This window comes from Rhinolophus sinicus, chromosome 15, assembly GCF_057876585.1.
Source record: "Rhinolophus sinicus isolate RSI-liver-muscle chromosome 15, RSI-T2T, whole genome shotgun sequence".
Lineage (NCBI taxonomy): Eukaryota > Metazoa > Chordata > Mammalia > Chiroptera > Rhinolophidae > Rhinolophus > Rhinolophus sinicus.
This window is the reverse complement of record NC_142515.1, coordinates 594,874-622,802: the sequence shown is the minus strand read 5'-3', so window position 1 is coordinate 622,802 and position 27,929 is coordinate 594,874. Positions and strand designations below refer to the sequence as shown.

At 56.0% G+C, this 27,929-nt stretch overlaps 1 protein-coding gene across 2 annotated transcripts in view; it reads left to right on the top strand.

Annotated features, from left to right (window-relative positions):
• The window catches only part of INPP5A (inositol polyphosphate-5-phosphatase A), a 168,943-nt gene that overhangs the window by 96,916 nt on the left and 44,098 nt on the right, over window positions 1-27,929 (top strand). For both annotated transcript variants that reach the window (XM_019728303.2, XM_019728304.2), the window contains exons 5-8: window positions 5,077-5,140; window positions 14,417-14,520; window positions 21,831-21,883; window positions 23,172-23,291. In XM_019728303.2, coding sequence (XP_019583862.1) covers window positions 5,077-5,140; window positions 14,417-14,520; window positions 21,831-21,883; window positions 23,172-23,291 — 341 coding nt within the window. The remainder of the gene's footprint in view (window positions 1-5,076; window positions 5,141-14,416; window positions 14,521-21,830; window positions 21,884-23,171; window positions 23,292-27,929) is intronic.

Sequence of the window (27,929 nt, the reverse complement as noted above, 5' to 3'; positions counted from 1 at the left end):
TAGTAGCAAAAACACTGGCAGCAGTGTTCATGCCCAGCAGACGTGTGCATGCCCAGCAGATGTGTTCATGCCCAGCAGACGTGTTCATGCCCAGCAGACGTGTTCATGCCCAGCAGACGTGTGCATGCCCAGCAGACGTGTGCATGCCCAGCAGACGTGTGCATGCCCAGCAGACGTGTTCATGCCCAGCAGACGTGTGCATGCCCAGCAGACGTGTGCATGCCCAGCAGACGTGTGCATGCCCAGCAGACGTGTGCATGCCCAGCACAGTGTGCATGCCCAGCAGACGTGTGCATGTCCAGCAGACGTGTGCATAAACAAGCTGCAGTATTTTTGTATGTTGCATTATTATGAAGCATCAGAACTGAGGTCACATGTCTCAACACTGAGCATCCCTAAAACGTAACTCTACATAGAAAACAAAGCAAGTTTCTGAGAGGAAAGCAGAGATGATGGCCTGAGGGCTCCAAGACCCCGCCACATGCTGCCTTTCCCCTTGGTCACTGCTGGTCAGGTGGTGGCCATCTCCGGGAGAAGGGGCAGTGGCCTTGGGAGTGCAGTGTGCAGTGAGCACCTCTGAAGTCCCATGCAAGCTAAGATATTTGCAGAACAGTAACTGAGCTCTGTGGTGTCCCTGCCTTAGCCCCTCCCACTTACCGCCCCAGATAACTTCACCTTTTTCTTTGCATTTGTCATTTTGTTCCTCTTCTGATACACACGTAACCCTCACAGTGCACTTCTCTGGGTTAGCTCCTTCTGCTGATGTGTTTATCTTGGCGCCATGCTCTGGAGTTGTAGAAGCGCCCCTTTTTCTCAGCTCTGCGGCCCCTGTGCGGTTTGGCGCTGGGGTTTGTTTTCCTGGCTGTACTCACTCCTCTGTGAGCCATTTCTCCGTCTTCCCTGGTGAGGACCAGGGTTGTTTTCGTCAGTGGAGTTTCCGGAAGTGCTGGCAGTACACCTTTGTGCATACGTCCTGGGAGCGAGCTCTGCATGTGCACGCACAGATGTGCCCTTGGGTGTGAAACGTGGGTGCTGAGTTCATGGGATGCACCCATCTCCCTGGACTTGCGTCCCCAGCGCGCTCCGGTCACTGCAGCTGAATGTTTTAGCATTTTTCCCATCTCACAGGGGACACAGATGTGTGAAAGAGACTCACAGCCGCTGTGCCTGTCAGACACATGGCCTCGGGGCATCCACAGCATCAGGCTCGGCTGTTCTCAGAGAGGACATGTTGGCCGCTGACCCCGAGAGGACGTACGGGCCCAGCTGAGCGTGCTTCTCCCGTTCCCTCCATGCCACGTGCCGGTGTGCAAGGTCGCCTCGCTCATCTGGGGCCTGTGTCCTTGGAGCCTGTGTGCCCCTGCTGGGCGCACAGTGGGCCAAATGAGGGACCATCACTCCAGATTCAGAGGCGTTTCCAGCCGTGATTCATTCCAACTATCGATTCCAACTCAGGTCCGCTAACCTTCTCTATTCTGTTGCAGACTTGAGGGTTGGTTACCAACAGTATCTTAGGAAGTTCTTTATCCTGTGCACAGATCCATGAATTTTATTTTTGTTAAATAATGAATTGAAAACGCTTTATCCATAGAAACAATGTGATGTAGCGCCATCTAGGAATCACGAAGAATCGCCAAATTCCACATGGCGCTGGACAGAGGTGGCGGCCTTCCCGGCTGCCTGCTGTGCTGTCCCCTGCCCCTGGCAGCAGGACACGCCGCTGGCTTCACAAGGGAGCCCCCACCCTGGCCCTCGGGACCCACAAGGTGGTCTGTGTCCCCTTGTGACTTCTAGGAGGAAAGCTCCTTCAGTGCCCACAGGCTGCATGGAGCTCAGACCCGGCCATCCCCACGGCGCTGTCGGAAATGGGCAGCTGCCGACAGGTTCACAGGGAGGTTGGTGACACAGGCAAGGGGTCCGTTCCCACCGTGGGCTCATACGTGAGAAGCATGTGTATGCTCCGCCTTCATAGTATCTGGGCAAGAAAAGTGTGTTCCCGTGGGCCCGTCCGGCTCTGTTGGTTTGGTTTGAGTGTCAGGAATTTTCTGTCTCCGGGGAAGCCGGATGCAAAGGCCAGCAGGTTAATGATGTGTACTTTGGCGGCTGACCAGGTGCGGAAACAATAGTTCACTGGGCGTTTGACCTGTTTGCAAATAGAAGGTGATGGGGGTGTTTCTGCCAAGGTGTGTCCTTTCCTCTTGCTGCGCCCCCTGAGTCACCCCACACCCCGAGTCACACCTTCAGGGGGCGCCCGTCCCTGGTGGGCACGCCCGCCAGTTGCTTTGCACTGTATGCCCTCTGTGCCACTCGTCACTTTCTGTCCAAGTGTGTTCAGCGCCCGTGAGCGTCCCAGGTCGGCTGTGTTTGCAGAGCGGCTGGCTGCTCTCAGAGCTCAACTTGAAGGCAAACTGAGGGTGAGGTGCGACTGTTCCCCCCAGCGCATCCCCTGAGCTGTGATGGGGCTGGTGCTGGTTTGAACAGCTTTACAGACGCTGCCTTTTCAGCAGCAGCTGCTTCAGTTGAGTTGCCTACTGAGCAGCTTTCATTCCCGTGGATGCCCAGGGGGTGGGGACTGGGGCCTCCAGGCCACAGCCTGTCCCTGAGCCCATCCCTGCCACGTTCCACATTCCACGTTCCACAGGAGCTTGAGCTTCCTGGGCGGCCGCCCGGCCGTCTCTGGTCTTCGGCAGCCGCCTCAGAGCCCCGAGGGGCTCAGCTCTGTGCATGAACGCTGGCTTTTCCCGCTGTGCCCACACGGAGGCCGCACTGCATAGGCGTGTCGAGGGCCCCTGCCTGCTGTGCCTGCCGGGCCGCGTCGCGCTAACGGAGACTCAGCGGCACTCTTGACAGTCAAGTTTATCAGTAGGTAAAACGTATTTTAATTGTTTTTAGCAAAACAGGCCAGGGCTCAATATTCCCAGACGTGTCCAACACACTGTTGACAGGAGCTGTGGTCAGAGGGCCCTGGAGCACGGCGTCCTCATCAGCAGGGCTGGGAGCGTTTCCATTCAGATGTCGTCGTGTCCTGTGACACCTGGGGCCCAGAACCGTACTGATAGAGTAGGTTAAACATTGAAAAAGTTAGTTAAACTTTGACTTTAAATATTCATTAGAGCTAATTATGGATTTTCTGACTCTATGAATTACAGTTTCCATATCTGCGTTGGCAAGTTATTTTCCATTTATTTATTGTAAACTTCATAACATTATATTAGCTTTATCCCGTTCAATGAGGGAGTGGTTTAAATGTTTGCAGTGCCATTGATTTACTTACACTGTTTCTGAGTGCTTTACCTGAGGCAAATGAGAAAATGTCCTTTGAAAGGACTGATGGCGGTGGGTCCGAGTTCCCCGGGTGCAGCCAACAGCCTTCTTCCGCGGGCCCACGCACTGTCCGTGGCCCGAGTGCCCCAACTGTGTGGCACAGAGCAGCCGGGCGCCGGCCGTGGGAGGTGGGTGTGCCGCGGCCCCGCCGGCTGCCGTCCCGTTGATGCTCTGCCGTCACGCAACTCTTAGCACCCAGTGGCGTCACACACTCCCTCCTGGGGACTGTTGTGCAGCGTGCTGACTGGCTCACAGTGCTGTGCTGTGTGTTCACAGTTGCTAAAGGGAGAAGGTCTTAAAAATTCTCATCCCGGGAAAACAAGCTTGAACTATGTGGGTGACGGATGTGCTAACTCATTGTGGGGATCACTTCACCGTGTAACAAACGCCCAATTCTCACGTTGTGCATCTTAAACTTATACAATGTTACATGTCACTGCATCTCAATAATGCTGGGAAAAGAGAAACACTGTAACAATATTTTCATTTGGAAAAAGAGACCCAGAGGGCTGAGGATGGGCGGGGCCTGGGCCCAGGGTCAGGTGCAGGTTCCCTGTCTGCACAGCCTGCGAGAGGCAGAGGCACTTGTGGACCGTGAAGTCCACTATAATCGGCAGGCTACACTGTATCTCTGGGGGGCTCCTTCTCTCCCCAAAGGCGTCCGTCACGTGTCAGCTGGCCCGAGCGGCTTGCATTTGGGTGGTAGTCGGGATGCAGGGCAGGGAGGCCTGGCAATGCGGCCTATGGCTGTGGCGCTCTACCACCTTCATCAGGCACGCCGATGTGTGTGCCTGTGTGTGGGTGCGTGTGCTGGTGCAAAGTGTGCGGGGCCTGGTCAGGGATGGGAGGTGAGTCGCTGCTCAGCGCTGCTGATCCAGCTTTCCCTGCCGAGCACAGCACAGATGGTGGAGCTGAAGTCACACCTGGCGGGAACCCCAAGGCCAGGGCAGATGGGCGCACATCCACGCACATCTGCCCATTATGCCTGTGTGTATACATGCACACATCCGTGCAATGCACACACACAGACATGCACATGTGTGTGTACACACAGTTATACACACACATACACATGCACACACACTGCACACATATGCATGCATATGTATGCACGCACACATGTACATGCATATATACACATGCATAAACATACACATACAATGCACACATATATGCACACATACACACACACGCATATAGCAGTGTACTGCACGCGTACTGCAGTTCTGCCTTTTCCTGGGTGGGGACAGCAGGATGGCCCCCCGGCACCCAGAATAGCTCCTGGCACCTGGCAGCTGCCCTGGCTGCTGTCCAGTTGGTGGTGGGCAGGCTGCTGACCCTGGAGAAGTTGCTGCAGCTCCCTGCTGAGGATGAGGTAGCAGGAGGCCGGGCAGAGAGCAGCCAGTGCCTGTGCCGCCTGTGGGAGCCTTGGGTGGGCAGGGCCAGGGCCAGCGTGTGGCCATGATGGAGCCGTGTCCCTGTGCTTGGGGGCAGTCCCACTCCACTGAGCCCTCGCCCACTGGGCCCTGCTCACAGCGGGTGTCCTGGCGGAAGTGAGACGGTGCTCGATGGTGCCGGTCGGAGGAGAAGCCGCTGGCAGTGCTCCCTCGTGTGGGCTGTGGGTAGGTCCACACGTCGTCTCGCAGTGATTGCGACTAAAGTACAACGCGCAGCTTTTTACTCTCCGCTCATGGCTGCCTTAGGAACCTCCCCGGGCCGGTCTCTCACCTGGTTTCTTCTTTTGCTCTGCAGGCACTAGGAAGCTTTTATTTCCTGCACGAATCCTTAAAAAACATCTACCAGTTTGACTTCAAAGGTAAGACTCCATGCTGTCAGCTACCCAGGAATCCTCCCGGGGTTTCCTGTCCTGGTGGACTCAATACCCACTGCCCAGTGGGCTCGCGCTTCCGGTCCCTTCCGCCAGTGTCTCTGTGAGAGGACTGGCAGGTCTGGGTTTGAGTCACTTGCCGCAGCCCCTAACCAGTGGCCTCGTATGAAAACCTGGCTTTCGGGCTTCCCTGAAATTGAGACAGCCGGCCCCCCCGGAACGGCCCCCAGCCATCGCTCCCGGCTCCCCACCCCGGCCATCCCTCTGCCCCCCGGGATCAGGCAGGGGCTTCTGGTTGTCTTAGAGTTAAGAGGAGAATGAAGAGGTGTTGTATCTGTATCCCTATAAATGTGAAAAAATGAAAGCAGAATGAGAAGATGGGATGTTCAAAAACAGGAAGAGAATGGACAAGAGCGTGTTTGTGGAACATGTTGTCTCGTGTCTAACGGGCAAGTCCCGTGTGTCCGTGTTGAGAAGATTCACCCTAAAATGCTCGTGCAGGCACAGCCCTCGTGTGCGTCTCGGGGATCTCAAGGCTGACGGGTTTCCAGTCGGGCGTCTGTGCAGTTACCTTCCCGAGCTGTTATCTTTTCATGCTCTGGGTAAATTCTTCTGGACTCCATTTAGGCTGTTGAGCCAGATCACATTAATTTGAAATGTCGTTAAACTTGTAATAACTGTGGAGAGCAACTAATTATGTCAGTGTGTTCAGATTCATTACCGTTGCTCACTTGGGAGGCCGAGCGCCTCTTACGAAATTGAGAAGCAGAGTCTTGTCTAAATTGCTTGAGTAGCGATTTCATCAGCACTGAGAACAGGACGCAAGCCAGCAGGGTGATTTTTCACTGGCCCTGTTTTATGAGGATTCTTTACATGCTTTTAAACACAAGCACCTGACTTTCCACTACGGAACTTGGCGAGAGATGGAAGCCAGAGGCCACTCTCCCCACGATCTTACTAGACACCAGGCATTGGTGTGTCGTGTCCTCCAGCAACCAAGCTGAGTGAGTGATGATGGAGGGGACGTTCCACAGCACGTGGCAGGTGGGGCTGTGCCACAACTTACACATGTACTGGCCACTCCATTGAACTTGTCCTTTCTTTAAGGACCATTTGCAGACATATTTTATTACTGAATCAGATCCGACATAAAGTACCCGCTGGCCCTCGGTTCACTTAAAACCATGTGTTAGAGGGACTGTGACCTCACCCAGGGCCATTGTCAGTGACAGGAGCTGTGACGGTGACAGGCAGTGGGTGCACTGAGCACTCGTGTGTGTGAGGAGCACATGTCAGTCAGGACGCTCACAGTGGCCCAGCACAGCAGGTCACTGCTGCCCCACGGCGGGGGGCGGGGTGTAAGGTGGGGGGAGCAGGGTGGGGGGCCGACTGGCGTCTCAGGCGGGGGTGGGCTGCCTGCTGTGCAGCCCCTGCTCTCTGAGTTCACTCTTCTGCCTTGAATTAAATTACAGCACAAGCAACCCAGAATTTTTGAAAAGTTTGAATAAACGTTTAGAATGAACTAGCCTGAATTTTAACAAATAACTACCTAGATAGAAATTTCAGGACACGCAAAAGGTACAGCTGAAAAGGGATGAAAGTGTTTCCAGTTTCCAGTTCAACATGTGAAGAGCTTGGAAGTCGCCGCTCCCATCCTCACAGCAAGAAACAAGCCAAACACACTGGAATTAGACGGCTCTTCTTAGACCCCTCGGTGCAGCAGCAGCACAGGACAAACCACTGCCCCCAAACTGCAGAGACGGGCAGGTGGCCCTGGGACCCCAGAGCTTACCCGGCAAAGACCGTTGCTGCAGCCACACTGGTCGGAACAGCAAAAGGTGCTTGAGCAATGCTGGGGGCTGAGCATGGGCTGGCTGGAGACAGAGAGATGCCTGGGGACCCAGCCTTGGGGGGTGCCCACCACGTTCTCATGGTGATGATCAGAGGAAACCCCTCCTTGTGCTTCTGGCAGGGACGGGGAAGTAGCTGTTCTGAAGTCTGCCCAGAGTCCCTGTTCTTCACTGGAACCCATTTCCTCAGGGCCCACCCCCCTGGGGTCTCAGCAGGGCCTGACCGGCACCAGCCCCTCTGCCTTCCTGCCCCCACCTGACGTAGGGCTGGTGCTGAGAAGCACGTGTGGGGCACATGCTGACAGAAATACTGAGAGCTAACATTGGACAATAGAACATTTCCCTCACCATCATCACAGCAAGGCCTCATGATGGAAAGTCCTGCAAAGCTCACACTCTGTCTGAGAAGGAGTCACAGGAAGCCCACTACAGCAGAGGGATAGGAACAAGGACACTGGAGGGTGTTTTAGCCTCTTACCTTACAGGAAACATAGCCCGGCAGACAGGAACAGAGCCTGGCAGACAAGAAATGCAGCCTGGCAGACAGGAACAGAGCCTGGAAGACAGGAACAGAGCCCGGCAGACAGGAAACGCAGCCTGGCAGACAGGAACAGAGCCCGGCAGACAGGAAACGCAGCCTGGCAGACAGGAACAGAGCCCGGCAGACAGGAACAGAGCCCGGCAGACAGGAACAGAGCCCGGCAGACAGGAACAGAGCCCGGCAGACAGGAAACGCAGCCTGGCAGACAGGAACAGAGCCTGGAAGACAGGAACAGAGCCCGGCAGACAGGAAACGCAGCCTGGCAGACAGGAACAGAGCCTGGCAGACAGGAAACGCAGCCCGGCACACAGGAACAGAGCCCAGCTCCTCGCCAGATAGACATAAAGTCTCATGTGAAAGGCTTGTCTACCACAATTCTTTCAACCCAATTATTCATGAGCTACTTTCAACAGAAAACTACAAGGCATGCTAACAGGTAAAAATGCACTCTGAAGAGAAAAAGTGTGCATAAGAACCAGACTTGGATATGGCATAGATTTAGAATGATCAGACTGGGAGTTAAAAATCACTATGATGAATATGCCAAGGGCTGTAATGGGACAAGTGGGCAACATGCAAGAAAAGATGGGCAACATAAGAGGAAAGATGGAAATCTAAGAAAGAATTAAAAGGAAAAGCTAGAGATCAAAAACACAGAAATGAAGGATGCCTTGGATGGGCTCATCACACTGGACATTGCTGAGGAAAGAATCAATGAACTGGAAGATATGTTACTAAAAACTTTCCAAACTGAAAAAGCAAAGACAAAAATAACAAACAAATAAACAAAAACCAGAACAAATGTCTAACGACTGTGAGACAACTACAATAGGTGTAGCATGTGTGTAATGGGAAAAGTAAGAGAAAGGGACAGAAGAAATACTTGAAGCAATAATGACCAACAATTTTCCAAAATTTATGATGGACACAAAGCCACAAATCCTGAAAACTTAGAGGCATCAAATGGGATAAATACCAAAAAATCTACACCTAACCATATCATATCCAAAATGCAGAAAACCAAAGATGAAGAGAACGTCTTGAAAGAAGTTGGGGGAGGGGTGGGCGGGAACACTGGACCTATAAAGGAACAAGGATGAGAATTACATTCAACTTCTCTTCAGAAACCATGCAAGTGAGGAGGGTGGTGTGAAATGTTTAAGTTGTTGAAAAAACCCTCCAACCTAGAATTCTGTATCCAGCAAAATTGTCCTTGAAAAGTAAAGGAGAAATAAAGACTTTCTCAGACAAACCAAAGTTGAGGGAGTTCGTTTCCAGTAGTCCTGTCTTGCAAGAAATGTTAAAAGGAGCTCTTTGGCGGAAGGAAAATGATACAGGTCAGAAACTTGGATATACATAAAGAGTGTTAGAGAAAGAATAAAATGAAATATTTTATTTTTCTTATTCTTGATTGATCTAACGGATAAGTTTCGTTCAAAGTATTAATAGCAACAATACATTGGGTGAGTATAACAAACAATGGGTTTGGAGGGAGGAATTGGGATTTCTCTGTTAAAATGAACCTGCACTATTTATGAAGATATATGGTGTTATTCGAAAATAAACTTGGATTCATTGTAAATAAACTTGGATTCGTCTGTATATTGCAGACTCTTTGGCAACCACTTATGTTTTTTAAATGGAGTATAATTGATATGCTAAAAGAACGGAGAAATTAGAATCATATGAAATGCTCAATTAAACCAGAGAAAGCAGAAAAGGAGTGGAACACCAAAAAAGAAATGAAGAACAAAGGCAATAAATAGAAAAGTTACAAATATTACTCTAACTACATCATTAATTACTTTAAATGTGAATGGTCTAAATATACCAATTAAAAGACAGGCTGTCAGTGGTTTAAAAAAACAAGACCTAACTGTGACTTGTCTACTGGAAACTCACTTAAAATATATATAGACACATAAAGACAGAAAGCAAAGGGATGGAGAAAGATATACCCTGCAACGCTGATGAAAAGAAAGCAGGAGTAGCTATATTAATTTCAGACAGACCAGAATTCAGACCTGGGGAAATTATCAGGAATAAACAGGGCATTACGTACGTAGTGGAGGTCAGTTCTCCAAGAAGACGTAACAAACCGTAATGTGTACACGCCCAACAATAGCATCAAAATGCATGAGGCCAGAACTGCTAGAGCTGCAAGGAGGAGCAGATGAATCCACTGTGATAGTGGACTTAAACACCCTCCCGCAGAGATGGGCAGACCCAGCGGGCAGAGAATGAGCTGAACTCAAGGACTTGACAGAACCATCAGTCGCCTGGACATAATTGACATTTATAGAATAATCCATTCAGCAACAGCAGAGTGCATTCTTCTCAGGTTACATGGAACATTCACCAAGACAGACCACATCCCGGGCCATAAAACACACCTCAACACATTTAAAACAACAGAAATCATACAAAGTGTATTTTCAGACCACAATGGAATTAAGCTAGAAATCAGTAACAGAAATGTAACTGGAAAAATCCCAAAATACTTGGGATATTAAACAACACACTTCTAAATAATACCTGAGTCAAAGAAGAAATCTCAAGAGGAATTTTTAAAATATTTTGAACTAAATGAACATGAAAGTAAGTATAGGTTACAAAAATTATAGAATGTAGTGAAAGCAGTGTATTTGTAGCAGCAAATGCATATATTAGAAAAAAGTCAGACATAAACTCAATAATCTAAGCTTCTGCCTTAAGAAACTAGAAGAAGAACCATTGAAATCCAAAGTAAGCATAAGAAAAGAAATAAAAACTGAAGTATAAATCAATGAAATTGAAAAGAGAAGCTCAATAGAGAAAATTAACAAAACCAGAAGTTGGTTCTTGAAAAGATCGATAAAATTGATAAAGCGTTAGCCAGGCTAACCAAGAAAAAAAGAAGACAAATTACTAATAATATTAGAAATGAAAGAGGAGCCATCACCACTGATCCTTTGGACCTTAAAGGGATATTAAAGGTGTATTATGAACAAATCTGTGCCTATAAATTTGATAACTTGGACCAATTCCTTCAAAGATACAATCTACCAAAACTCATCCAAGGAGGACTAAATAGTCTGAATAGGCATTTACCTACTAAGGAAATTGAATCAATAATTAGAAACCTTCTAAAAAAGAAAACATCAAGCCCAGATGGTTTCAGTGGTAAATTTTACCAAACACTTAAGGAGGAAATTCTCTGCAATCTCTTCCAGAAGACAGAAGCAGAGGGAAACTTCCTGGATCGTTCTTTCAGGCTAAAGAAGGAGGATCACGTGATCACATCAATAGGTAGAAAAAGCGTCTGACAAAATCCAACACCTGCTCATGATAGAAACTCTCAGCAAACAAATAATAGAGGAGAACGTCCTCAACTTGATGCAAAAAGCTACAAATATCTAAGACTTAGCACTGAGAAAGTAGATGCTTTTCCCCCAGATCAGTGATAAGAAGAAGCTGTTCACTCTCGTGTATCTAACCTCGTAGTGGAAATCTTGGCAAATGCAATAAGACAAGAAAACGAAATAAAAGGCTTATTTTTTGTAATCATAAAACAGCTCTAAGGGCCGGCCCCGTGGCTCAGGCGGTTAGAGCTCCATGCTCCTAACTCCGAAGGCTGCCGGTTCGATTCCCACATGGGCCAGTGGGCTCTCAACCACAAGGTTGCCAGTTCAATTCCTCGAGTCCCCCAAGGGATGGTGGGCTTTGCCCCTGCAACTAAGATTGAACACGGCACCTTGAGCTGAGCTGCCGCTGAGCTCCCGGATGGCTCAGTTGGTTGGAGCGCGTCCTCTCAACCACAAGGTTGCCGGTTCGACTCCTGCAAGGAATGATGGGCTGTGCCCCCTGCAGCTAGAAAAAACAGCAACTGGACCTGGAGCTGAGCTGCGCCCTCCACAACTAAGACTGAAAGGACAACAATTTGAAGCTGAACGGCACCCTCCACAACTAAGATTGAAAGGACAACAACTTGACTTGGAAAAAAGGCCTGGAAGTACACACTGTTCCCCAATAAAGTCCTGTTCCCCTTCCCCAATAAAAAAATCTTTGGGAAAAAAAAAAAAAAGAATACTGTTTAAAAAAAAAAAAAAACTGCTCTAAACTTAAAGTCTATTTTTTTAACAGAGGACGAAGGCCTCTCCCACCCTCACACCTCCCCCGATCTTTCTCTTTCCTCAAAGTTGACACAGGTTTTGTCTTGAGCAAAATTGCCTTCCTGCAGTCCCCACCCCATTCTGCATTTACATAAAATACTGCAGACCCTTGCTGTGCAGCATGGCTGTCCCAGGTGAATGCACTGCTGGTCTGTCTGTGTCGGCACACACCTAGTGCGTTGAGGGCTGGGGCCAGCTGTCCCAGAGGTGGGTGTCTGTCCAGTGGACATTCATCCTGGGTGGCGTCCATCCTGGAGCATCTATGCTGGGGACATCTGTCCTGTGGTGTCGATCCTGTGGGTGTCCGCCCTGGGGACATCCGTCTGGGGGGTGTCTGTCCTGGGCATCTGCCCAGAGTGTCTGTCTGGGGTTTCCCACTACCTTGCCGCTCACAAACAGGCTCCTGTACCTACTGTGGTGTGTCAGCCTTGGCCATGAGGACCCCGGCGCCTGAACAGACTTGTAGGAAGAATGCTCTTCATCCTCAGGCATGGGTGAGGCTGACGCTGAGCCCTGGCTGTTGGCTGAGGGCCCTTGGGGAGGGCAGCATGGAAATGGACACGCTGCCCTTGTCGGTGACGGACAGTGTGAGTGGTGCCACCGGCTCCCCACCCGGGGGTCAGCAGGTCTGAGAGCCCCACAGGCCACCCCTCCCAGCGGTGACGGCAGCAGCTCAGTGTGATCGAGCACCTTCCAGTACAGGACGAGGTGACCACCTAGGAGGAGCGGAGGTCACCTCGTGGGCCCGGGGCTCCCCTTCCTCTTCCTGCTCCCGTGCTCATCCCTCTAGACAGGCCCCACCCCCTCGCTCTGGCAGTGGCTCCCCTGTGTGTGAAGCGTCCCCCTCCTCCTTCCCGGCTGGCCTGGCTCCTCTGTCAATGTCACTCAGGCCTCTCCCTGTGGCCATGTTCGGTAATGGTGTGTGCCCCGTGCCGTGGGGCTCCGTGCCTTCTCCCAGGATGACACTGTCCCCAGCCTTGTGCACCCAGAGGTCCAAACCACATCCTGTGTCTTTATCTGTGTCCTGTGTCCCATCTCATGTTCCATGTCTGTGTCCCGTGCCCATCTTCTCTGTGCTCCAAGGGGCCGGAGCCATGGAAGGGACTGGGGTGAGGTGGATGGTGAGCCCACACTGCAAGCTGAAGCCCGTGAGAACCGCCGCGGTGCCCGTGGGACACCTGTCCTCCTCAGGGCCTTTGTCCCCGCTGTTGTATTATGTCATCTGCCTGCCTCATGGAGACAACGTGCCGTGCTTGTGCAGGCCCTCGTCCACGTCCCCCCAGTGTGACGCCAGCCGTGTGGGTGACATTTGATAGGTTCTGTCCTACAGAGGTGGTAGATGGTCGCGGTAGGAGCTTCTTGTGATCAGACGTGCTTCTGTGACATTTCCAGTCACAAATGGTGTTATGAATGGAATCAGCCACGTGGGGGTCACTCGTTTACTTACAGAAGCCTGTGGCCCCGCCCCTGGGGCTGGGCCTTCAGAGGTGACAGTGATTGGTAAGGGGACCTCAGGGGACCAGCTTCAGAACCAGACGCAGTGAGGTCATCTCAGTGCATCATCTCTGTGTTTGGGAACAAGAGCAGAAAACAGTGGGTACAGCGTGCCCACAGCTCTATCCCAGGAACAGCTCCATTTCACGTGCTCTGTTCCATGTTACCTAAGTCGCTAAAATTCTCGTCCAGATGAACACCTGGGGCTCCAAATGCCCACCTCTCGTGCTGTGCTTGTGCCTGGGGTTTGCTCCTTACCCAACTCACAGTGGCGGGGCCTGGCGCCCTGTCCCAAGACAACTGCATCCCTGCCTCACGCCTGTGGGTCCCTGGGGTGGATGGCCCTCCAGAAACTACAGATTCGAGCTGCTCGTGGGACACAGAGCATGACCCCTCTGACAGCACAGCTAGTCGTTTATTGGTCCCCAAGAGTCTCCTAACATCACCCTGGCGCAGGCATTGGTGGCCTAGGAACAGAGGGACATGAGCTGCGAGGCTGGCAGCTGGTGGGAGCAGGTCCAGTGGCCGTCTGGGCTGGGGTCTCCCTGTGTTCGTCTCGGCAGGCCCACATGCTGTGGCATCTTGTGGGGAGGCTGGCAGCCCCCCATTGACCTGGGTCCCCCACAGGTTTGAGGAATAGACTCGTGCATTTGTTCACCAGACCCCACCAAGGCGTGGGGACCCCGTCTGAGGGAAGGCTCAGGCCCAGGCCCAGGCGTTAGAGAACCAGAGCAGCCCTGTGTGCAGGGGGTCAGCCGGTGACAGGGAGGCGGCCCAGCCGGTTCTGGAGCGCACGAGCCGCATCGGTGAGGTGACAGGCAGGTAACTGGGGAGTGCCCCTCTGTCCCTGTCTCGCATAGAAAGCCTTTGTCCTTGGGTATGAGTGATGTTGGCTGGATGCACGGAGGAAATCAATGTTGTTAAATAAATTCGTATTAAGGTGTGAGCAAATGGTAATTCCACAGCCATCTTAAGTATACTCACGTTTTAACAGAGGATGCCAATTAGCCCCCGTAAATCTACCGGCTGGGAGCTCTTAGGGGATAATGAAGTGCAGTGTCACATTCCAGGTGGGGCGGCAGTGTGCCAGCCACGGGTGTCCCCAGGAGCAGCTGGCCTGCCCGGGCCCCACAGGGCTGCGTGGGCGGGACGCGGACCCCGTGCGGCGCTTGGCTGCTGGCTGGGGTGTCGTGATGAGGCGACTCACGCCATCCCTGCTCTCTTCCAGCTAAGAAGTATAAAAAGGTCACTGGCAAAGAGATCTACTCGGACACGCTGGAGAGCACGCCCATGCTGGAGAAGGAGAAGTTCCCGCAGGACTACTTCCCCGAGGTGGGTCACGCCGCCGGCCCGGCCTCACCGTGCGGCTCCTTTCCAGGGCGCTCACGGCAGAAGTGAGGCTCGGGACGTGGACACTTACATTCACGTAGGGGCCACCTCGGGCTGTCATGCTCGTGTTCTCTTTCCAGGAGGTTCTAAAACGTGCGTGCGTTCGTCTGGGTCTGGATCGTCTCAGGCAAGGGCTGAATGTGCCATGTTTATCGTTGTCTCAATCGGTAAATTTTCTATTAATTTCAGGCAAAGGAACCGTCCCCAAAGGTGTAGGAACATAATCATCAGTTCCCTTTGGGCCTGGGGTGCTCGGGGGCCTCCTGGCAAACCTGGGTGTGAGCGGGTAGATCTGGCCAGTAATGCCACGTGGCCCACACAGCCACCTTGTGCGGGGGCACGACCCAGGGGGCGTGTTCCTGTCCCGAGTGTGCGATGGGCACTCTGGCTGGTTCACAGATGAAGCCTGGGGGGGGGTGCGGCCAGCGAGAGGCCCACCTGAGAGCCGGAGCTCGGGTGCTGCCCCCATGTCCCCACGGTAGTGGCTACTCCACACAGAGTTCAGGAATTAGGGAAAGTGTGGGGCTATTTACCACTGAGCACTCAGACACCATCAGAAAAGGTCATGTGTTTCCTTTGGGTTGTAATGTGTTTTCGTATAGTTTTATTGCTTTTAGGTAGCCATCACACTGCACGCACAATTTTGGATTCTGGTATTGTTTAGTAAACATAGCCAGTCTCCTAATCCAGTGTCATTCACGTGTTGATCCAGAGTTGGTCACCCTGTCCTCTATCGTCCTATAAAGCATGGGCAGATGTGACGGTGACACCGAAGCACTTAGGTGGTGAAATAGAAGACTGGGGTACCTGCCTCCCGTGACGGGCACGCTCAGCAGATGACCGCCATGCTCGGAGCCGGCTTTAGCAAAGTCACACTTGATTGATTTGCGTTACCGCCAAGCCCGGGTGAAGGGACAGTGGCGCCTCCATGAAGGACGGGCAGTCTCGTCACGCTGAGCACCGCTTCCTCAGCCACTGTCCCGAGCCAAAGACTCGGTGTCGGGCTGGCCTCCCATCCCGACCGCCCGTGGCTCTCCGCTGCCCAGCTGCTCATGAGGTTGGAGGAAGACACCGGAAAGCTCTGGAAGCTCCGCCCTCAACCTCCCAGGAGCGCAGCTCGTCCGAGCCCTGGTGCTCCTCCCTGAACGTTGGCCACGGTGGCTCCTGTCGGAGGATGGGGCCAGTTCCCTTGCAGGCATGAGAGTCGAGAAGTCGGTTTCCGAGTCTAGTTATGGCTGAGCTCCCAGCCCCTGTCCCCACCCCGGCCCACACTGGCTGGGTCCTCGCCTGAGAGTGACCAGGGGCCGCAGCAGCAAAGGGGGGGGGGGTCTCGGCCACTTCCCGGACCTGCCACCTTCACAGCCAAAGGAGAGCAAGCTTAAACAGGTCCCCTGGGGTTGTTGGGGGACAGCCATGAGCTGGCCAAGAGGAGGCTCTGAGGGTCCCAGCTGCCCTCGGCAGTATCCAGCGTCCTTGGCTCAGGGCCCAACGCTCACTAGGTGAGAAGCCCCAGGCCCCTCTCTGTTTCCATCACTGGCACCACTGGCCATGTGTGGCTGCGCTGGAAACCTGGGCTCGTCCTAGCTCTTCCCTTCTCATCCTAGGGTCCAGTCCCAGCCCAGGAGGGGCACTGACCCCCACCTGCGGCTGGCTGAGGGCCACCAGAGGTGTCAGCAAGGGCCACAGGCACCAGGAGGGGCCCTGCACCTGGGAAGGAAGGCGAGGCCGACTGGGGGTGGCTGTGGGGGTGGCCAGGGCTGGCTGTGACCCCCGGATGGCAGGTGGGCAGTGCTGGACACAGGGCCTGCATGGTGACGATTCAGGCTGGGGGGGCGCGGAATCTGAGACCACACCCCCCCACCCCCCCAGCAGTTCAGTATCTTGTGTGGAATTTCTCCTTTAATTGCCACTTTAAACTTTTGAACTGTTGCCAATGCTGAGCCAAGGTAGTGAGGACCTGCCAGGTGTGCTGGCCCCAGACTGAAGAGGCGCCCCGGCCCTTGGAGGTGAGCTCTCCGCTCTCCCTAGCCCCCTCCCTCCTGTGTGCCGGGGACGCCCATGGACTTACCCCCGGGCACGCCCTTCTCCAGCCTGTGGCCCTTGCTGACACCTCTGAGGGCATCAGCCCCGCTCACACAGGCTCCCCGAGGGCCAGATGCACCCTGAGGCCCCCGCATGTGATGGATCCTAGCGTGTGGCCTCGTCGCCCCAGGAACACGCATGGCCCCCCTTGGGGCCCCCTGTCCTCTTGTCGCATCTTGGTGACCCCAAAATTTCAGTCCTCTCACTGCACATTTGTCCTCAGAGATGAGGTCACTGGAGGCTGCCAGCGTCTGTGGGCTGTGAGCGGTGATGCTCCCTGAAGAACAGGCTTCTGTGACAGCCGTGTGTCCTTTAGGGGACAGAGGGGCTGCGTGCCGTGTGGGACGATCCCCGTGGAGGAGGCACCACAGCAGGCCCCTTGGGCCACCAGCCTCAGGCGCTCCTGACCCCGCTAGCATCTCATAGCTCCCGCCACCTTTCCCTACGTGGGTTCACTGTATGGACAGGCTCCTGGCCCGCCCCAGGCTCTCAGGCTCTGCTGGGACTCGATCCCCAGGTCCCAGCATGTTGGGTTGGCAGCTGTTTTCCCTCCAGTGCCAGGCGGCATGGGGCAAGGAGGCCCGGGGCTCGGACTGACGGCCTCAGCTATGGAATCCCACCTTCCTGGCCACCTCCCCCCCGGGAGGGCAGACACCCTGGTGGGGCTGGGGCATGGCCCTCGGCCTTGGTGATGGACAGCGAGGGCCCACCTCCTTTCCCTGGGTCGCCACACTCAGCAGACCTGGCCCCAGAGTGACCGCACTGCCACATCCACAGGCCACAGGGAAAGTGCATCTCTGGAAGGAACAGACCTTGGGGTGTCGCTGGGTGGACCCCAGTCTGTGGACTGGAGAGCAGCCTGTTGCTGGTATGAGGTGACCATCATACCCAGGCAGTGGCCTTGCTAGGTGGCCCTCGTCACTCCCATCGATGAGATGCTGCCACATTAGGAATAGTCTCAGTGTCGGTCCATTTGGTCTTATGACACGAGGCTCTGCAAGTGAAGTCACAGTGCTTCTAAATGTTAGCCAAGCTGTCCCTCCATCCTGGTGAGGGGACCGAGGCGTCCCTCCGTCCTGGTGAGGGGAACAAGGCGTCCCTCTGTCCTGGTGAGGGGACTGAGGTGTCCCTCCGTCCTGGTGAGGGGAACGAGGCGTCCCTCCATCCTGGTGAGGGGAGTGAGGTGTCCCTCCGTCCTGGGAGGGGACCGAGGCGTCCCTCCATCCTGGTGAGGGGAACGAGGCGTCCCTCCGTCCTGGTGAGGGGAACGAGGCGTCCCTCCGTCCTGGTGAGGGGACCGAGGCGTCCCTCCATCCTGGTGAGGGGACCGAGGCGTCCCTCCGTCCTGGGAGGGGAACGAGGCGTCCCTCTGTCCTGGTGAGGGGACCGAGGTGTCCCTCCATCCTGGGAGGGGAACGAGGCGTCCCTCCGTCCTGGTGAGGGGAGTGAGGTGTCCCTCCGTCCTGGTGAGGGGACCGAGGTGTCCCTCCGTCCTGGTGAGGGGACCGAGGCGTCCCTCCGTCCTGGGAGGGGACCGAGGCGTCCCTCCATCCTGGGAGGGGACCGAGGCGTCCCTCCGTCCTGGTGAGGGGACCGAGGCGTCCCTCCGTCCTGGGAGGGGACCGAGGCGTCCCTCCGTCCTGGGAGGGGACCGAGGCGTCCCTCCGTCCTGGGAGGGGAACGAGGCGTCCCTCCGTCCTGGTGAGGGGACCAAGGCGTCCCTCTGTCCTGGTGAGGGACTGAGGGGCTCTTGTGTGAACTCAGCAACACCGCTATGTCCCGTGTACCGTGGGGCACTTCCAGGTTGCTGAACTCTGCAAAGCATCTTCACCGTCAGGGTCGGTAGGGGCTCTGGGCGCCACGTCCGCGAGGCCGGTGCCCGGGGGCCAGTCCTTGAGCTTTATTTGAACACACGTTGGGGTGGGAATTAGTTTAAGACGGATCTTCTTCTTTTATTGCCATCACTTAAGGATAACGTAAGTGTAATTACCATCGTGGAAGCTATTCTAGATAATTACAGCCCAGTGCGCAGAAAACTAACAAAACTTTCTCTGCTGATTTACGACTGCTCTTGGCTGGCATGAATTTCAGATGCCGCCTCTGGGAGCAGCACTCCAGGTAATGGGAGACCATTTTTAAAACGCAGAGTGAGTGGTGCAGTCGATCAGGCCGTGCCGTCCCTTCCTCTCGCCCGCGCGGAGGAGCTGGCCGTTCCCATGCATCACGGGCACCCCCGCCTCGTGTGAAAGATGAATTCATCTCAGTAATGCTGCAGGGCGGCCTTCGTGGGCGGCTGGGCGCCGATAGGCCCTGCGCAGCCCCTTTCTCAGGGCTGATTTATGCCGTCTTTTAGTAGATGAAACCGCCTGGATTCCCAATCCATCTGCTGCCTAAAGGAATCCTATTAACAGGGGTCTGAGCAGAGCCTTCATATTGTGGGTGAGCGATGTGGCAGCCCCCACCCCCAAGCGTGACGTGGCTTCAGTTCATGGTGATAGCCTCTCGGAGAGCCAGAGCAGCCACCCCAGCCCCTGCCGGCCCCGTCCACCATCGCCCGGCATCCTCAGCAGTCTCAGGTGGCGGCCGGTGACCAGAAAGTGTGGCACATAGACATTGGGTGGGAGCAGATCAGCAGGCACCTGCCCAGCCTGCACCTGCTCACTCTGCTGCCGCTGCAGAGACTGTGACCCAGAAACGTCTGTGCGTCCTTCACAACCTGCCCGCCCAGGAGCCTGTCGGGCTGGAAGGGACAGACGGGGAAGGGGCCACAGCTGAGTCCTACAAGCCCTACTTTCTGACACTGAGGGGTAGAACGGACCCGTCCTCCAGCGGCCAAAGGAAGGGGTCATATTGGTGGGCACCATGGAGGGGAGGGGGCTTCAGGGACCCTCTTAAATGCAGGAGTGCCTGGGGCGGTGCCAGGTGAAGGAGCTTGGACCATGGCCTTGAGGTGTCTCCACATTCCAGAGTTAGGTCCAGAGTCGGGGGGTCAGAGGGGGCAGCCGCCCAAGCCGGGGTGCAGGGCCCCTCCTGGGGGGGCAGGACGGGACAGAGGTTGGCAGTGCTTGGGAACAGCCTCTCAGGGTCACTCGGAGGGGAGGGGAGTCCCTCGGCTGTGCAGGGACCCACACAGCAAGCAGTGGCCTGACGGAAGATAAACTGCTGGCTCCATAGGAGGGACCAGGGCCGGGCCTGGCAGACAGTAGGTGCATGTCAGACCCCTCTCCCTACCGAGCAAGGTGGCTGTCCTTCTGTCCTGGGAAGATGTCCCTGCGTCCTGCTCTGGAGATAGGGGCAGTGGGCCTTGCCAGGGTAGCGTGGATCCATCCCACCCCACAACCAGTGTGGCTCCCGCTGCAGCCTGCCCCGGGGGTGGGTGCCTGAGAGCACCAGCGACCCTGCGTCTGGAGTCCGGCCACCCACTTGCCTGCTCTGTGCCCTTGAGCCCAGTTCTTAACCTCCGTGCCTCAGTTTCCTGGTGCTGACACCCGCCCCGTGTGCTGATGAATGGGGATGTGTTTGTGTGTATCAGCGCTGGGCCCACCAGACCCCGCAGACCAGGCTGCGCCCCATCAGGCATGTGACACTGCACTTGGCGCCTGGCGCCGTCACTGCAAATACAGGTCCAAACCAGGGTCACTTGGTGACGCAGAGGCAACGTAAGACATTCACCTGGAATACAGCCAAGAGAGACGACCATTGGGGGTTGGTGCTGACCTTCAAGGTGACCTTGACGAGAGTGCTCTGGGACAAATGGCTGCGAGGGCTGATGGGAGAAACAGGACCCCGTGTGCAGACACCGCCTGTGGAGTTTGTTGTTAGGGAAGTAAAACACTGAATGGGCTGGGAGCTAAGGGGTTGTGGGGTCCAGGGCAGCCCTCAGGTGCCGGGTTGTTTGTGTGGCGTCAAGAAGCCCCTCCTCGAGTCGTCCTGTCCGCTCCTGTGGGCCCTTCTTGCATGTAGGGAGCACACATCATCAGTGCTTAGGTGGCTTCTCGTGTGGTTACCGCCGTCCCTGCGTGCCGGCCCACATGACAACCGGCCTCGCCTCCCACCCCTGTCTGACCCAGGGCCCATCTCCTCACCCCGTGTCCCATCCCCACGTGCAGTACCAGAGAGAACAAAATACACGACACCCTGCCCAGGAGAACCAGGCCTTTTCATCCAGCTTCCTCGTTTGCCGAAACGTGACTGGGGATCCAGCAAGGTCCCTCAAGGTTCCTGGCGGTTGCAAGGGGTGCTGGGTAGTTACCCTCCTCCCCAAACTGCTTAGGCTCTGAGGCTACCCTGCTCGGTGTGGCTATTTAAATTAAAATTAATAAAGATAAAACGGCAACATTGGGCTCTTCTGTCATACACTTCCAGTGCTTGGCAGTCCCAGAGGCCAGTGGCTCCTGTACTGGGCATCGTGACACAGGCATTTCCATCATCTCGGCTTGGGCATGAATGGACGAGATGGTCCCTGGCACTGGATGAGGCAGGCACCAGCCCAGTGGGTGTCTGAGCCGCAGTTGCCGACAGCTGTGGAGGGGCTCAGTGTGGGTCCCGCCTGACACCCCCTGCTTTGGTCCTCTCACGTCACAAACCAATGAGAGGAGTATGGGGAACAAGTCACCTTTCTCCAAGCTTCTGGAACAAAGGTCATTTGGGGAGATAGGGGAAATGTAGCAGGAATAAATTCTGGGTTTCTCAGGTCGGATGCCCTCTGGCGCCACCAATGGACAGGTATTCTCAGAAGGGGCCTTCCTGCAGCTACATACCTGTCGTTTCGGTCATGGGCTTCTGTCGCTCGCCAGCTGTGCAGGATGTTCTTCTGCCAGCTGTGCCCCGTGCCTGGCCAGGGTGTCCTCACTTCTGCCCGGAGGGCCCCTCGCCTGTGCCCAGCCCACAGTGGCTTCCTGGAAGCTTCTCTGGAGTCTGGGGAAGGGGCTGAAGAGACGGTGGTGGCCGTACTTGTTTGGACCTTTTCTCCGTGCGCTGAGTGTGGCGCGTACCAGCCTGTGCCCACCAGCTTGGCCTGCACCACGAGTGGCACCAAGCTCTGGGCAGAGGCCTGCAGCTGAGGGATGAGCACTGTCTCCTGACTGCAGGCCTCAGGTCGCTGTGAGGGAGTCAGTGTCTCTGTCCTTCCTCTTTCAAGCCACTTACCTGTGTACTTGTTTCCTTTTCAGTGCAAATGGTCAAGAAAAGGCTTCGTTCGGACGAGATGGAGCGTCGCAGACTGGTATGTTTATTGTGCTGTGTGCGCTTCAGGCGTATTCACACCTTTCCCTTTTGTGTTTTGCACAAGTGATGTGTGTCCAACGTCCCATCAAAGGCTGTGCTGACCTGAAACCCCCTTACCTGCTCTGTGACCCTTTTTGTTCTTGGTGACACCATGTGACACGGAGTATTGTCTCCCCGTCCCTGTGAGTACAGCGTCCAGGCGCTCACAGGCCCAGAGCCCCACCGCATCCCCAGTGGGCGTGAGAGTCCCAGTGCCTCGGCTTCTCCGGGCAGCCCCTTGCCCGGGGTTCTACTGCTGCCACGTTCAGGTGCATGAAAGTGTTCTGGTAGCATGTGCTGCGGGGCATTTGGGCACACGTGGAGCAGAGCCCCACTCACACTGGGCCAGACTCAGGCCAGCCTTCCTGCAGGCCCGCAGCTCTCATGGTGCCTGCCCCACCTCTGTGTGTGACGGGAACCTTCAAAGGTGACCTGCGTCCCCTGCACGCTGAGGTGTGTGCTGTCCGAGGGGTGGGGTGTGTGTTGCCTTAGCTGGGCCTGGGGAAAGGGCTGTCCTTGTGCTGTTGATGCACTTGCCCGGGCACAGGGTGGGGACCCCACTGGAGCCCAGCAGCACCATGGGATAAGCACTGCTGGGCCCTGGCCTCGGGACACCCCCAGGGGCCGACGCCGGCTCTGGAGCCTGCACCCCACCTAAACCTGGAGTGCCGTCCTTGGGCTGCCAGCATCAGCCGGGGACTCCAGCCTGGGGGATTTGGGGGTAGGGGCACCAGCCCTGAGCCACCTCTGCTGGCTCCTTCCCTCTCCTTCCCTCCCCTCCCCCTCCCCCTCCTCCCCTCCCTCCCCTCCCCCTCCCCCTCCCCCATTCCCTCCCTCCCCCTCCCACCCCTCCCCTCCCCCTTTCCCTCCCCTCCCCCTCCCTCTCCCTCTCCCTCCCCCTCCCCTCCCTCCTCTCCTTCCCCTCCCCATGCCCCCTTCCCCCTCTGGCCCCTCCTGGCTTGGCTGGCAGCTTGAGGAAAGTTTCTGTCATTGTGTCTAAGTCTGTTTCCTTTTCAGCCAGAGCCGCTAACTACACTTACAAACACGTTTAAAGATAACACCCTAGGTCTTGCGTGTCCTCCTCTGAGCGGGTGGACGTGCCCTGGGTCAGCCTGGAGCTGCCGAGGAGGGCAGGAGCTTGGCCCCCCCGGCCAGGCCGGCCCCACACCCCCGGGAGTGCGTGGGAGGGGCTGCGCCCGGTGCCCAGGCCCCGCCCTTGTCACGTGGTCTCCGTTCTGTGTCCGCAGCGCCTTTGACTTGGTGAACATCCACCTCTTCCACGACGCCTCCAATTTGGTCGCCTGGGAGACCAGCCCCTCGGCGTACGCGGGCATCCGGCACAAGGCCCTGGCCTACGTGCTCGACCGGTAGGTACTGGTGGCCCCGCCCCGCCCAGGAGGTGGGGCTTGTCTTTCCGGCGCTGCTCCTCTATGTCTTTCCTATTTTCCCAAACTATGAAACTCGTTATGGCACAAATCGCGATCCCATCCCAAGGCCCCAGCCCCCCTGGGATGACCGCGGTGCGTGGCTGCACCTCCAATTGGGGGCTTGACAAGAAAACATGTCTGGAGCGATGGCAGCACACAGGTGTCAGCTGTTGCGTCTCAGAATCTGGCATTTACATCTCGGCCATGGGCTCGCATCCATGTGTCCCTGGGGCCCCACCAGCCGTGGGCAGCACCTGGCATGGCTGTGGGGTGTTCTGGGCCTTTGGCGAGGGGCAGGGAGCAGCCCGGTGTCTTCAGCGCAGGGCTCTCGGCCGTCTCCTCATGCTCTTGTCACCGTCCACTCCTTGCTCCCCTCACACTGCTGGTTTCCAGGACCTTCTCATCCTGGACCCCATGGGAACCTCCATCTGTCGGTGGCAGTCTCCTGTGACCTTTCATGGGGTCAGAGAGGTGACCCCATGGAAAGAAAGGTGACCCGGCACCCGATTGATAGGGCAGCTTTGGTCTGGGGACCAGGGTCCTTCTTGTTTGGAAGATGGGCCTCTTGCTCGAGCTGAGCCCAGAGCCCAAGTCTGTCATCCGCTCAGGTCTCAACCAGGTCCTCTCTCAGCGTCCCGTGGCCTGGGTGACAGTAGCCATCCACGTGGGCTTGGGACAGCCATCTTTGCCCGGCAATTTCAGATTTTCCCAGGACCCCACCATGTCCCCTGCTCCTGAGCAAGGACACCAGGTTGTATGTCCAAGTAAATGTCCTATTCCCTGCCCCCGCGTCACCAGCCAGCCTCTTTATGGCACTCCTCCAGGGCCCCTCACCTCTCTACCCCTCCCTCCTGCCGCCAGCCGCCCCTGGGCCTCCCCCAGCCAGTGGGCTTGGCGTGAGACAGTGACACCAGTTCACCTCCGGAGGCCCTGAGATCAAGGCCCTTGCCCTGACCCAGCACCTGGATCCCTGCCGCCGCCTGCCAGGCCCACACAGAGGAAGGGCACGTGTAGGGCACGGGGTGTGGCTGTTGCTGCCATTGCCGTGGCTCCCGCACCTCGAGGGCCGGCCTCAACCCCGAACGTACTCAGCCCGGGGCTGTGCAGGAGCCTCACGACCCCTGAGGTGGCGAAGAGCAGAGTAGACCTGAGCCCAGCCTGAGCTCTCCACCTGCCTGCTGAGCTGTGGCCCTCAGCACACAGGGACCCGTGTGTGCTTGGTCCCAGCGTGTGGCCCATGACGGCCTGTGACGGGGGCTTCTGCCACCCTATCCTAGGAGCCCCATCCTTTGGCTTGTGCTTGAGTCCTTTGTCGCCTGTTCTCACCCAGCTGGCTCTGGAGTGACTCCAGCACACGGGGTCGTGTCACCTGTCTGTTCTGAGGCCCAAGGGAACCAGAAATGCCAGTGCTGGCCTTGGCTGGTTCACTCGGGGATACTGCCCTCACAGCGCCTGGCATGGGACAGTGTCTCAATTTAGGGGTGGTAAAAAGGGTGGCGTGTGTGGCTACATCTAATAATAATGCCAATAGGAGAAGGATGCTACAATGATGACACCCAGTTAATGCTCAGGGCAGCCCTTCTGGGAGGGGTGCCTCGCAGCAGCCACGGCTGTCCTCCCCGAGAGCTGCCAGGCTGGGGGATTTCAGGCAGAGCCACCATCCCTGGGACAGTGAGCTTGGGGCCAGGGAACAAGGACCTTACTTGGGATCTGCCGGGTTTTGTGGGGGCTGCAGGGTCTCCCTGGGACCTCCCACGGAGCCCGGGCCTGAGACAGGTTTGTGAACATCTGTCTTGGTGATGGTGGTCAGGTTGTCAGTGGGGTGTGGCACCATCCTGCGGCTATGCGTTCCCAGGAGCCCCTCCTGTGGGGAGCCCGGCCTCCGCACTGCACAAAGGGCGTTTCTGTAGGAGCGTGAACACCGGCCGCCCTTTCATGGGGCTGCTAACCTTTTGGCAGCCACCAGCAGACTGCATTCTGCTCTGCCGCTTGGGAGGACAATGCCACGCTGGCCCTTTGAATGGACGCTGCCACCAACAGTGCCCCATTCACGCTTTGGGAACCGCTGGGTGCATTGTCTGCAGGCCATGGATGCAGCGAGACAGCCAGGAGGCTCCTGGGAAGGGAGCCCGCCTTTTCTGGCCTACTCTCTGCAGAAAGCTCCCAGGGCCCTCAGTTCCACCAGCATGTGGCATCAGACCTGGGACAGGTGGCACATCAGCCTCAGGCCCGTCCCTAAGCGTTGCTGTGGGAGCCCCACGTTCAAACTGAGAGGTGCCTGGTACAATATCTGCAAGTTTTCTGTAAACCTAAGGATGTTGCAAAGTAAAAGTCGTGTCTGGAGGATGGAGAGACAAACACTGTCTCACGTGTGGGAACTTCAGGAGAGTTTAACCCCCTGACAGCGACAGCTCTGACAGCCCCAAGCACCTGGGCTGAGCCGTCATGCAAGCCTGACGCCCGAGGCCACAGCCCCGGCCACTGGCACGGATTCGGCTGTGAGACCCCAGAACACACGGTTCTCAGTGTCAGCAGGTGCAGCCAGGGATCCCTCACGGGTTATAGCAGAGAAACTTTTATGTTTTTCTTGCAATTTGTGGACTTTTGCTTTTAGTCTTGTTATGAATGTTTCAAAAAGAAGACAAACCCCCAGTGAGTGAAGAGACTTGGAAGTGAGCAGCCGCCGGGCTCGGGAGGGGCTCGCGTGCAGAGGGCCACCGGGGCAGAATGCCTGTCGTGGGGACAGGCCCGTCTGTCTCCCAGACACACAGTTAAGCTCTTTGGGGCGCATTTTGGGGATTAAACCCGCAGCAGAGACCTTAGCTCGCACTGTGCTTCCTGAGGCCCCAACCGCTGCAACTTCCTGAAATCCTGGCGCTCTCGGCCGTGAAATGAGATTTTTTTCCACAAGTGACAGGGCTCTCTGTCCCCCCCACCCCCTTTGAGAGGTGGCCTGGCCTAGTTCAACAGAAACATTTTTACATTACCACTGTGAAATCTTGGCATAAAGCGCCCCTTTGTCCCCCATTATTTTCTCACAAATACAGTCCATTGTCACCACGGCTGAAGTTAATCTGATCAGCATTGGGACATTTAACTTTTATGTCCGGTCAAAAGAGTTGTTTCATGCTCATTTGGGGCGTTCAAAGGGGATGATGGCCAGAAAAATAATGTTGCTGGGGACAATTCGGGGCGGTCAGTTTCCCAGGGAGAGGCGATGTGACGCGGCCGCCCACGGCTCCCTTTGTCACCGCAGGGCGGTCATCAGTCAGCTGTCAGCTGCTCAAAAGCCCTCCAGGCTGAATGTGTCTCTTTCAGCCGTTCCCAGAACTTGCCTCGCTGTTCTGTGAGCCAAAGAAAGGCCGCCGGTCTCCAGGCAAAGGACACTCACCACTGCAGATCTGGGGTGCTTGACTGGCCAGCCACCCACTGTCCCCATAACCTGACTCCCGGCTCCGGCTGCCACGGAGGGGGCAGCATGCCATGTCTTTGCTGGCTGTGAACATGTCCACACGTCCTTTGGCCTGGAAGCCTGGGTGGCCACTGTCATGTCTGATTGGAGCCCAGCTAGAAGGGCACGGAGTCCAGGCCGACAGGCCAGAGCCCGGCCACCTCTGCCCCCTCAGCCTGAGGGCTCGTGGCCTCCCTGCCGCATTTTCAGGGCACCAGGCAGGATCGTGCCCGTGAGGACACGTGAAGCCTATTGCAGTCCCAACAAACTGAGCTTATTGTCCCTTACTGTCAGGTGATTGATGGCATGTGCAATATCCTTTATTGTATTTCATTGAAAACAGATTCGTGTCCAGAAAAGTGTAGATGCCTATAGTCGTGGCCCCTCAGCTGTTACCTTACATTTCGCTGTGTTTGCTCTTGTGTTCTCTTGTTAAGAAAACAAACGTGGACGCCACCCACAGAGGTTCTGCATCCTGAGCCCAGCCCTGCCCCTTCCCCACACTCCTGGCGCTCAGTGCCTGTCATTCTGTGCACGCGTGCCCTTTCGTCACATGCATTTCTGTACTGGTGCCGTGCGCGAGCCTGTTGCACATTTGCATGGTCGCATTGCCACATCGCACGCAGCACAAGCAGCTTGACAGACATCCTGCAGCATCTTGAGTGTCATTAGGGCTGAGCGGCTGCTCGGCCGGCATTCCCGGCATGGCCTGCGCTTGCTCAGCTCCCCCTGCTGTGTCCCTCGCTGCGTCTCTCCGTGCTCACCCAGCGTCTTGTTCTTGGGGTTTTGTTGGCATCCAGGGTGACATGGGGACGGTGCTTCCAGCTGCCCTGCCGTGACTGGGCACAGTGCGTCCTCCAGCCGGCTGGCACTCCTGTGCACACCAGCCTGGGGAGCGTTTCCCAGAACCAGTGGGCTTGAGCGCAGTTTCCTGTGCTCACTGGTACTGGGGGCTCTGGGGCTCACGTGGCTGTCTGAGGGTCCACCTCCTGATTTTCCGCCACACACGTGAGGAACGAAGCAGCTGAGGACGCTGAGGTCTTCTGTGCTGGCTGTGGGGCTTGTGGTGGCACCAGCGAGTTCAGGTGTGGTTCTCGGTGTGGACAAAGCGTATTTGTTATTAGGAT